The sequence below is a fragment of the Cetorhinus maximus genome, chromosome 14, assembly GCF_964194155.1.
Source record: "Cetorhinus maximus chromosome 14, sCetMax3.hap1.1, whole genome shotgun sequence".
NCBI classification, from domain to species: Eukaryota; Metazoa; Chordata; class Chondrichthyes; order Lamniformes; family Cetorhinidae; genus Cetorhinus; species Cetorhinus maximus.
The window spans coordinates 40864462-40876786 of record NC_135892.1 but is presented as its reverse complement, the minus strand read 5'-3'; the positions used below and the strand labels follow the sequence as shown (position 1 = coordinate 40876786).

At 39.9% G+C, this 12325-nt stretch overlaps 1 protein-coding gene across 3 annotated transcripts in view; it reads right to left on the bottom strand.

The window, feature by feature from the left end:
* Window positions 1-3850, bottom strand: part of fndc1 (fibronectin type III domain containing 1) — a 256905-nt gene extending 253055 nt beyond the window's left edge. For all 3 annotated transcript variants that reach the window (XM_078556838.1, XM_078556839.1, XM_078556840.1), the window contains exon 1: window positions 3625-3850. In XM_078556838.1, coding sequence (XP_078412964.1) covers window positions 3625-3688 — 64 coding nt within the window. In that variant the 5' untranslated portion in view covers window positions 3689-3850. The remainder of the gene's footprint in view (window positions 1-3624) is intronic.
* Window positions 3851-12325: the final 8475 nt, after the last annotated feature.

The window sequence follows — 12325 nt, the reverse complement described above, 5'->3', positions numbered from 1 at the left end:
CCTACATCTTATGGTCTTATGGTCAATTCCAGATTGAGCAGAAATGTAATTGAAGAGACGATGGTATGAATACAATAAAGTAATTCTTGAGTTTTAAGTTAAGTATTTTATCCTGTTAAATTTTAAATTAGTTTCTTTTTATCTTAAATCATGAAACCTGGAACCCTAAAGTTGTTGGTGAAGCTAAGACTCCAAGGTCATACGTCATTGTGATCGAAACCAGGAAGGAACAGAGCCCATATTCAACCTACGCCTGAGCTAGAAAAGCAGAAAAGAAAATCAACAACACCAACAACATCACTAACCAGCAAGACAACATCAACAGCATCACCAACAAGTGATGCAACATCAACAAGTCAGACAACCAGCAAGTGAGACAACATTAGCAACACCAAGCATGACTCCTACAACGCTAGGAGCAACACACACAACATCAACTGTGTAGCGCTCCGAATGACATTGAATGCCAAATCTACAAGATGGAGGCACAACATCTTACCACCTAAATGATACTGTGAATAATATCTTAGAAAAAAAAACAAGCTGTAAAAGACTGTTCAAATGTTCAGTTTATTTATAAAAGTCAATCATTAATCTTCAGTTTGGAGAAAAAAGTTAATGATTGGAACAGTTATATTGATACGGAGGCATTACATATATTTTTGAAGAGGGATGTTATATTGTTATATTATCCAAAGAGAGTTAGGAACTAATCATTATGTGAATATATATGCTAGGCATATATGCATATACATATATATATTTATTTATATATTTGTATGGCATGTATATTTTCAATCCATTTCCTCAACAGAATAAATACACTGAATAAATTCTCCCAAAATTAATTAATTCTGAGGAAATAAATAATTACAGATAAGCTTAACAGAAAGAGTACTCTATTAAAGTTCTCCCTTATATCCAAAGGCAATTAAGCAAGCCCTCAAGAATATCAATTTAATATACTATATAATGTTTAAACATGATTGACTGAATTTCACAAATGATATTTCCATGACCTTAACAGGTCTAAAACCATATTAGATTACATATTCCACTACAGAGACTTGAGTACAATCTAGGCTGACAGTTCAGTACTGAGTTGCACCATTGGTAATGCTATGCTTTGGCTGAGACATTAAGCCAAAGCTCCGACAGCCTGTTCAGGTGGACACTATTCAAAGAAGAGCAAAGAGTTCTCCTAGTGTCCTGGCTAATATTTATCCCTTAATCAGCATATAAACCAGCTTATCTGGTGATTTATCTTGTTGCTGTTTGTGGGATCTTGCTGTGCACAAATTGACCGCCTATTACTTAGAAGCGTGACAAAACTTCAAAAGCACTTCATTTGCTGTAAAGTGCTGTCAAATGTCATGACATCATTAAAGATCTACACAAATGTGGGTTTTTTTCTTTCAACATGCTTTATTAAAAAAATGTTAATTAAGACATAATTATATTTTCTGTTTTTCCTTGGCTTAAATGCCCATCATTCAAAATCCAACTTACATACTGAAAAGTGGGAGCATGTGCCGGGAATGATGAAAAAAACCTTTATATTTTGGTACTTTTCTGAATAGCAATGGAAAACTATGAGCACATTGCATGTTTTAGTACAAGAGTTGCCCAAAAATATGCAATGCAGCCACATAAAGGAAATACAATACTGTAAATCTACTGGACAGACTAGTTCTGTTCCATGACCCACATAAGACAGAATAGTAGAACTCAAATTCAGTCAATTAGTGCATTCCTATTGGTCAGTTTCCACTGTCCTGTCAATGAAACAGTTTTCCACATGTTCACAGGAGAGTTTTTTTTTCCCTGAAGAACAGAACTAGCCCAATCTGAAACAACTGCCAAATTTATTCAAAACTGTCCATTTCTGATGTATTCTCCAATTTTGAAAAGGAGTTTGGCACTCATCCCTAAACAAGATTTCAGCAGGAAACCTCCCTTCAATCAGGAAATGGAATATTTTTAATAATTTCAAATAGATTTTCTTTAAAATTCCATGTGATTAAACAGAATAAAACTAACTTCCATGAAATGGTAGTCTAAATATGACAAAACAAATTAAAATAAGTAGCTCATTATCCAATACACCTAAATTTTGTATATTTTATGAAACGAGTTGGCAGTCAGCCATTTCAAAAACAGATTCAAAGAAGCAATCTGTCTGAATAAAATAGCAACACTATTGTCCACACCTGTCAAGTGTCAGGCTTTGGAGTGTTTTTCCATACTGCAGAGATCTTTTTTTTTATTTTCACAGGATATGGGCATTGCTGGCTAGAAGATGATGGTGAGCTGCCTTCTTGAACCACTGTAGCCCACGTGGTGTTGGTACATCCACAGTGCTGTTAGGGAGTTCTGGCTGAAGATGGTTGCAAATGCATTTGTGGTCATGTGCTGGGCTCCCCCATCATTGAGGATGAGGATATTTGTGGAGCCCCCTCTTCCAGCCAGTTGCTTAATTGTCCACCACCATTCACAACTCAATCTCATATCTCAACAAAGTGATGATCACTCATTTGAATATTGAGCCAGATTTAAACAGCTCTACTGCATTAATTTTGAAAATCAGATTTCCTCAATTATACTAATGCTAGAAATTTGCAAACAAGACCACCATGGTATCAATGGACACAGCAACTTTAATATATATTATATTTAATTAGTTAAAAAAGAGGGTTTTTTGGCTCTTGAATGGTGACTTAAAAGCAATTTTAAAACTCTCAAACTGAAACATCGCAGCGTTCCAGAGTGATTTATAAAATGATTTGGGGGACAGTAGAAATGGACAGCGGTCAAAATCCAACCAGGTCAGACCATTTTAAAAAGAACACGGGAAATCGAATCAAAAGATTTTCCAACAAACGTTTTCAACGCTCACTTTGCTAACAGAAATCAGTCTCAACTCAGGATTGTGTCGCTGCCCAAGTCTGAGTTGGAAGTCTCTCAATCTTGCCAGCGCTCATCTAAAGGCTTCCTAAATTCAAACATACGTGTTTCTAAAGAGGCAATTCTAAATATTGTGAACTGGTGAAATGCATTGGAACAAAAAACGTGTTTCTCAGAATGATATTTTAACAATGCAAAGCTTGAAAATAGTATTTTAAAATTGGAACCTTCCTGTTTAATTCACAAATTCAAAACTAATCCGAAATTAACACGATTGCAAAAGATGAGACGGTCAGGGCTATAGGAGAGAATGCCAAGGCAATAAGTTAGGGGGGAAAACCCAGTCAGTTTAAGCTTGGATCAGTTGTTGGGATGACTTTGTGTCTTCAGCTCCAACCCAGCCCGGAATCAAAGCGCCTCTGATTAATCAGCTCAGCGGATCCAGCCTCACTGCAACAGTTTATTCTTAAATGACTGAAAACAATATTGGATTAAAAATGAAGCGAAATAACTCAAATTACGCCGCAGATATATTGGAGTTTTTTTTTTAACCAGACATGATGACCATTCATAAAAAAACTTCAAAGTTGCTGTTCCCACTGACAAATGTTTGCAAAACTAAACATTTTTAAATGCTTCTCACAAGTTTTCCTTTAAACGTTTTTCTTAAACAAAACATTAACTAAACAATATAAACAGAAGCTGCAGCCTTCTCCCTACCTTCTTGCGGCTCTACAGCGAGGATAATGACCATGAAGGTGAGACAAGTTGTCACTGTGAACATGTTTGGGTCTCGATGTCGAGAACAACGGCTCTCCGTTTCGGGCTGCAGCTGCCACACACTCTCCGCTCGCAGGGAACAGGAGGTCTCAGGTATCCACAAGGGGAAGGCTGTCCTACACGCACACACTCCAATAACCTCTCTTCCTCCCTCTTTCCTTCCCAGCTCTCAATAGCCCGAAAACCACTGTCTCCCCCCTCCGACAGACAGTGGAAACAGCGATCTCTCTCTCAAACCACCCCCGCTATCGATCAGATGTGGCATCCTGAAACCATGCAAATTCTTACATTGTCCTTACTGAGGATGAAATAGAAGTTATGTAAAGCAATGTTACTGAGCAAGGGCAGATTGGGCTGAGCAGTTTGCAGGTCTCGGTCACCTGTATGGGAAGTGTACTGATAGATACCGCACACATATATGTAGAACATATAGATAAATGTTCATACATTTGTAGATTACGTAACTATATAGTGTGTTCAGCATTTATTCTCTATGCTCCTTTCAGTGTTTTGAACTCGTTTGCCTTTTCAATTGTTACACCATACTTACATAATCAGACATCCCAAAGAGGACCCTCTTAAAATAGATACCCGAGACATGCTCCTTGCTATTCTTGGCATACATCCTAACGCCTCCTCGTTGCATTTTCCTAGTGATACGTTAGATCTTGAAACACCTGGTCCCACCCACTATCTGACAAAGAGATAAATAAATTTACCCTGGACTTGCACTGTATGCACTGGATCATATAACCTAAAGTTTTGCTTTGTTAATTGCTGCATTAGGTTAGTTTACCAGAAAGATATAGGAGGTTGTAGCTTGTGGAATCTCAGGTATGCAGACGACACCACACTCATAGCCAGAACAAAGGAAGAGCCAGAGACTCTGGCAGGCCTAGTCAAAAGAAACAGGGAGGAATCGTCCATACCCACTGGCATCAGGCATGTTCAGCGGCAAGAGTGGACACTATGGCGAGAAGGCCAAAACCTGTTTCACGACGCCGTGAAACCAGTTTGCGACTATCCGTTCAGCCCATCGAGGGCGGATCGCATTTCCTGTCATTGGACGTCAGGAACCTCATTGTAATACTTCTGCATATCATTATAAGGCCAGCCCGCCGGAACCATCCCCCCATGTTGGATCATCCACCCACATCACACCAACTTGTTTCACAACAGCACGTAAGTGACATGCACTTGGCGAGCTGCACCTCGCTCACAACTTTGAGGCTTGTTTGCCTATCTTTCTTCGGTCAGCACTTGCAATCATCAGCACCAGGCTTCCCAGACAGCACCACATCGTGAGGACTCGAAACGTCGACTCTTTTCTTCTCCGCTGATGCTGCCAGACCTGCTGAGTTTTTCCAGGTAATTCTGTTTTTGTTTTGGATTTCCAGCATCCGCAGTAGTTTTTTGTTTTTATCACTTTTAGGGAAGTTCACCTACCAGACCAGCTTTGTACGGCTGCAGGGCTAGGGCTTTCTTGCGGAAGGAGAGAAGTGGAAAGGGAAGAGGCTGCAGGGCGAGGGCTGTACAGGGTTTGTGTGAGGGCAAAAGTTGATCTGTACAAGTGGCCTCAAGATGATGTTACCTGAGGAGGCAGTCTCCAGAGGAGATGAGGCTAGATGGAGATGTGAGAGTGTGTGAAGGAGTGAGTGGTGATGTCCCTTGAGCTGCCAGTGAGTGAGATGCCAGTGAATGTGTGATGGGCTTGAGTGTGTGAGTTTAGAGTGATGAGAAGGTTGCCATACCCTGGCTGCACGGATGAAATCACTCATCCTCTATCTGCATTGGATGGCCAACCTCTTCTGTGCAGCATTGGCACTGATCACCACTGCTATCGCCTGCCAAGCCAGACCGGCAATGTTGCTGCCCCTCCTGCAGCCAGAGCCGGGGTAGAGGACATCAAGGCGGGCCTCCACAGCATCCAAAAGGCACTCAAGGGGCCCACCACTAAACCTGGGGGGCTGCAGTCTTCTTGCCTTTCAGGGCCATGTCTTATTTTCAGCCATCCTGAGGAGGAAGCATTGAAAGGTGTGCACATGGCTGTACTTTCAATGTGGCACCCAGCATGATGATGCTGAAGTCCACCCATCATGGAAATGGCGTGTTTCCCAGGAATGAATGTAAAAATCTGGAATTAGAAGTCTAATGATAACCATGAAACCATTGTCGACTGTTGTAAAAACCCACCTGGTTCGCTGTTATGACACAGCAGTTGGCAAAGCTGAGTTATTTAAAACTTCCAGAGGGAAACTTTAAACATCTGTCATAACCTATATTTTAAGTGGTATGTTTGAGGTGCAGCTCTAAATTCAGGAATCAGACGACCACTTCTCAAGAAATTTTTATATCAAACCACATGAGACATTTATTAATTTACACAAGTTAAATATATACTCATGGCTACAAATTGCTACTATCATAACTTTTAACAAATTCCCAAACTAATCTCCATTAAGGCAAAAGCAACCCATAGACTTGAAGCAGACACCCCCAACAAAGCATTTGCACCTTGCAAGTTCAAAATGAGGTTCCTTTCACTTTGGTTCCTTTGCAGACACAGCGGTGGGCTTACAGGCTTTGATCTTACATTGCCTCTGCCCTGCACACGCAAAACTGCTATCGATTATACCCAGCACATCTTATTGAATGTAAATTATCATTGTACCACCAGCCCCTTTGAACTCCGCCTCTTCTAACAATAAAACCCCTTTCATAGTACCAATTTTATTAGTAACATAAACATTGCTTGGTCTCTGTTAGCTAAGTGCCAGATTTCACTCCCCTTCAACAAAATACAAATGCACTCTACCTTACTGTTCACATCTCAATACTACTATACATCAAAGCACCCAGACTTGCTGTCTTTAATCCAATTAAGACACACCCACAAACTAACCCGCTATTTAAAAAAATAATTTCCAATAACGTTATATACATTAATAGCTTCATGACATCCCCCTCCCTATCAGAAAATGAACCATCATAATTTTAAAAGATGGCTTCATTTTAATAACCCATCTCACACTATCTCCTATACTTATTACACTATTACATTACCAGGTGCATGCATTATCATAACAATATATATACACAAGTCCTGGCAAGTTCTGTCTTATCGACGGAAATAACTACAGTTCAGTGTCTAGGTTTTTAAAATGTCCAATTGTTCTTTAGGCTGCAAACTCTCGATAACACATCTGCAAACAAATCTTCTCTTCCAGCAATGTGTATAATCCATAGATTAAATGGTTGTAATAATAGACTCCATCTGAAAAGCCTTGCACTTTTGTCTCGAAATTTGTCCAAAAACCTCAAAGGATTATGGTCTGCATAAATAATTGTTTCTGATGAATTGTTTGCAACATAAATTTCAAAATGCTGCATTGGTAACACCAAACTCAAGGTCTCTTTTTCAATCATTGAATATCTTCTCTGTTGTACATTCTACTTCCGTGAAAAATACCCTATTGGTTTTTCAATTCCAGTGTCATCTTCTTGTAACAGTACAGCCCCAATGCCTAAATCGCTTACATCAACGGCCAACTTGAATTGCTTGGCATAATTGGATACTGCCAAAACTGGTGTCGTAGTTAATACGCTTTTCCAACTATCGAATGACTACTGACACTCCAGTGTCCATTGAAACCTCTTGTTCTTTTTTAATAGTTCAATCAGTGGAGCAACCACTTGGCTAAAATTTGGTACAAGTTTCCTGAAAAACCACACACGCCCAGAAATCTCAAAATTTCTTGTTTCTTCAGTAGACACTGGGGGGCAGGATTTTACACATCGGCAGGGGCGGGACCCGCTCGCCGACGCGTAAAATGACACGTGGTGACATCAGGAGGAGCCCCCGATGTCACCGCGCCCCATTTAAATTTTCAGGAAGGTGGGAGCACAGCGAAATCAGCTGCGCACCCGCTGACCTGTCAATGACCAATTGAGGCCATTGACAGAGGCAATTAAATAATTAAAGGACCTGCCCGTCCGTTAGCGCGAATTCGAAGAAGCATGAAACCTCATCCATGGGCAGGATGAGGTTTCATGTAGCTTTTAAAAAATTTTAATAAACTTTTTGCGAAAATTATGGACATGTCCCAACTCATGTGACATTGTCACATGAGGGGACATGTTAGGGAAATTTTATTTTCCTAATTTTATCTTTTTGACATTTACAGCCAATCTTCCTGAGGCTGCACTTAGCCTCAGGGAGATGAGTGCACTCTTTCGTGCGCATGTGCGAAAGAGCACACTCTAGGTTTTGGGATCCCCCCACCCACACAGGGAGCACATAGCTCCAATTAAGGCCCACCCATGTGAAATGGCCACACACCCCCAGTTGGGGACGCCGATCGGAAGCGCGCGTGTGCGCGCCCGCCATTCAACTTCCCCCCCCCAACGGGGGGATAATTCAGCCCTGGGAGATCCACGATAGCCTTGACTTTTGCATCTCTCAGAGCCATCTTACCATGTCCAATGGTATGGCCTAGATACGTAACTTGCACTTTTGTGAATTCAATTTTAGCCAAGTTCATCACCAAATTAGCTTCTTGTAGTCGAGTAAATAACTCTTCCAGATGCTGTAAATGATCCTCCCATGACTGACTAAAAATGATTAGATCAACAATATAAACTGCACAATTGCTTAGACCCGCAATTACTTTGTCAGTCTTTGAAGTGTCACAGGTGCATTCTTCATACCAAATGGTATGCCTTTAAACTGATATAGTGATATAGTCCACTTGGCATTACAAAAGCTGATATTTCATTTGCCCTATCCGACAATGGTACCTGCCAATATCCTTTTAGCAAGTCAAACTTTGTGATAAATTTCGATTGTCCCACTTTCTCAATGCAGTCTCCCAGCCGTGGTATGGAATATGAATCCACTTTTGTCACCTCATTCACTTATCGAAAGTCCACACACAGTCTTTGTGTTCCATCCAGTTTTGGTACCAGTACAATAGGCGAACTCCAGTTACTGCAACTTGACTCAATGATATCATTTTGAAGCATGAAATCAATTTATTTTGTACTGATAACTTTGCCGGATTTAATCTATAAGGATGCTACCTTACTGAAAATGAAATTCCTATACATACATCATGTATAGCTAAATGTGTCTTCCCCAACTTATTTCCACAAATAGGTTTGTGTGACTGCGATAGCTTTTCCAAATCACTTTGACACTTGTTTGGAAGGTAACTCAAGATTTCATTTAAATTTTCAAGCATCCCCTCATTATCCAATTTGATTAGAGGAAAATCAGTTTCAGAGTCCTCTTTCTTATTATTCACCATCACTGACACCTCTTTTTGTTCCTCTTCCCTGTCAAAGAATGTTTTAAGCACATTTGTGTGACACACCCTCTGCTCTTTCTTCTATCTGGAATATTTATTTTCAATCCTGTAAGGCCCACCAAATCTTGTATTTAATGAATTATCTAGCACTGGTAACAAAACTAGAACTTGCTCTCCAGAGACAAAACTGCGAGTTTTAGCTTTCTTATCTGCTTTCACTTTCATCACTTGCTGTGATGTCTTTAAATGTTCCCTAGCCAATTCACATGCTCTCTTCAATCTTTCCCTGAAATGTGATATGTAATCCAGGAGAATAGTTTCTGAATTTTGACCCACCAATGCTCATGCATCAATTTCAGTGGTCCTCTTACCTCATGTCCATAAATTAGTTCATAAGGGCTAAAGCCATTCGATGCATTAGGGGCATCTCTAATGGCAAATAACAAAAATGGAATTCCTGTATCCCAATCCTGTACATAATCCTGACAGTATGCTTTTAGCAAAGTTTTTAAAGTTTGATGCCATCTTTCCCAAGTGCCTTGTGACTCCGGATGATAAGCTGTTGACTTAAACCGTTTTATCCCCAAACTGTTCATTACTTCCTTAAACAGCTGTGGTGTGAAATTTGACCCCTGATCTGGTTGTATTTCCTTAGGTAAACCATATCTTGTAAAAAATTAATTCACTCCTCCACAATCTTCTTCGCTGTAATATTTCTTAAAGGCATCACTTCAGGAAACCTGGTAAACACATCCATTATTGTCACTAAATACTGATTTCCAGTTTTAGTCTTAGCGAGGGGTCCTACACATTCAATCCTGACCCTGGTAAAAGGTTCTTCAAATGCAGGTATAGGGATTAAAGTATCAGCTTAATCACTGATTGTGGTTGTCCTGTTATTTGACATGTATAACAGGTTCTACAGAATTTGACTACATCCCTATCCAATCCTATCCAAAAAAACCCTCTGTATATTTTCCTGTGTTTTCCTAATTCCTAAATGTCCGCCCCCCCCCCGCCCCCCCCCCCCCCCCCCCCCCCCCCCCCCCCCCCCCCCACCACCCCCCCCCCCCCCCCCCCCAATCCAGACTTTCTCATTAAAATATCTCCTTGAAGATAATAACACACTGGAATACATTTTGCTTCTGTTTCTGAATACGCTTTCATATATAACTGTTATAATTGCAAATTATTTTTCTGTAGCTCCACTAACCTCCTTGAGTTAAACATTTCAACTGTACTGCTCTGTATTCCTTCCTTCTGAACAATATTATCCAGCACAATGCCAGTTAATTGGATTTCGACACCTTCTTCTTGCCTTTGAACTGCCAGCCTATCTCATTTGTCTTGTTTTTCCCTATGAGTCTTTGATCTCATTACAACATAATCAGGAAACAATCCAGGATGTTCCTTCTGTAACACCTCTGTTGAAAACACTTCTACAGGCTGCTCAACTACCATAGGCATCTTCCATATTTGTGATCCAGCTACATCATTGCCCAGAATAAATTGAACCCTTGCAATGGGCAATTTTTCCACCACTCCAACTATAACTTCACCAGTCTTCCATTTGCTCTTTAAATTTTCCTTCCACAATGGAATAGATTTAGCATCTCCATGAACCCCACTTATTATTACCGTCTCCTGCAATACTCCATTTGAACAACAAATATCACTATCCCACAACATTAAGGATTGACCAGCCCCTGTGTCTCTTAAAATTTTAACATCTTTACCTAGTATACCCTGTACACATGAAAATACTTTCCTATTACACATTCTTTAAACATTTCTGCAACCTGGTTCTCAGAATTCTCTTGAGTAAACTGTGAACACATTCCCACTTATTCACCTTTCATTTATTCTCCCTGTTTCACCTGTACACAAACCATTGGTTTTTCCTGTGCCTGAACCTCAGAACCCACAGTACTTTTACTTCCAGAAATTTTCTGTACCCCAACAATTCCAACAGATTTTTCCTGCAACCTCCGATGCACTGACTTCATGTGCCCCACTTTATTACAATGAAAACACTCCAATTTTCGAATGTCACTTCTACCGTCAGCACCTTCCTTTTTATTCTGAGAAAAAACTTCCTGGGAACTTCCAGCTACTCCTTCTCTTCCCTGACTACCTACCTTCCTTTCACCTTCCCACTTTTTATTCTTTTCCAATTTGAAAGAGTGACGATAAAAAGGTTTAGCTCTATGAACTAACTCATAATCATCAGTTATCTCTGCTGCTTGTCTTACAGAAGCAACCCTCTGTCCCTCACATGAGTTCTCACTACCAATGGGATTGAATCTTTAAATTCTTCCAAAAGAATTACTTCCCTAAGAGCTGCATACATTGTTTCTATTTTTAACGCCCACATCCACCAGACAAAATTACTTTGTTTTACTCTTTCAAACTCAATATAGGTTTGCCCAGGCTGTTTACTCGTATTCCTAAATTTCTGCCTGTATACTTCAGGAACCAACTCATATGCACTCAAAATAGACTTTTTCAGCACATCATAGTTTACCGACATTTCTTCTAATACTGAAGCATGTATCTCATGCGTTATACCTAACAACTTAGACTGTAATAATGATGTTCGGTTTTCCTGTGGCCATTTCATCTGTTTAGCTAGCTTCTCAAATGAAATAAAGAATGCTTCAATATCTTTTTCCTCAAACCTTGGGAGAGCTTGTACAAATTTAAACATGTCCCCACTGGGTTCTACTCTGGAGGTAAGTCCTTCATCACCTGCTGACATTTTCAGTTGGAATTCTCTCTCTGTCTCTCTTTTTCTTTTTCCCCCTTCTCTATCATCTCAATTTCTAATTCCCTTTTAAAAGTTTCTTCTCTGTCCTTTGCTTCTAATTCAAGTTTTTTCAGTTCCTTTGCTTGTTCAAATTCAAGCGTCTTCATTTGTAACTGAAGTCTCACTACCTCCAGCTGTGACTCATTATTGTCAGGTTTCACTTCCAACTGTAGATGCTGTGAAATTATATCTTTTAATTATATCTGATTTCCTAGCACCTTCAGGTAACCCCAATTTTAACTTACCTGCCAACGCCGTTAACTTACTTCTGGTTATTTTTTCCAACCCAATCAGAGTTATCTCTTCTACTCCGAGACAAGTCTTAGCAATTGCCAAAGCCATATTGCAGTCTCACCACTTCTAAAATATCCCACCAGTTCCTGAATTCAAAGTGCTTCTCATACTCAAAACATTAAGTTTTACCAATTCCAAACCAATCAAGGAATTAGAAATATTTTTATCCCACTGTAGCCCCAAAATGTTATGGCACAGTAGTTGGTAAAGCTGAGTTGTCTAAAAATCCCAGAGG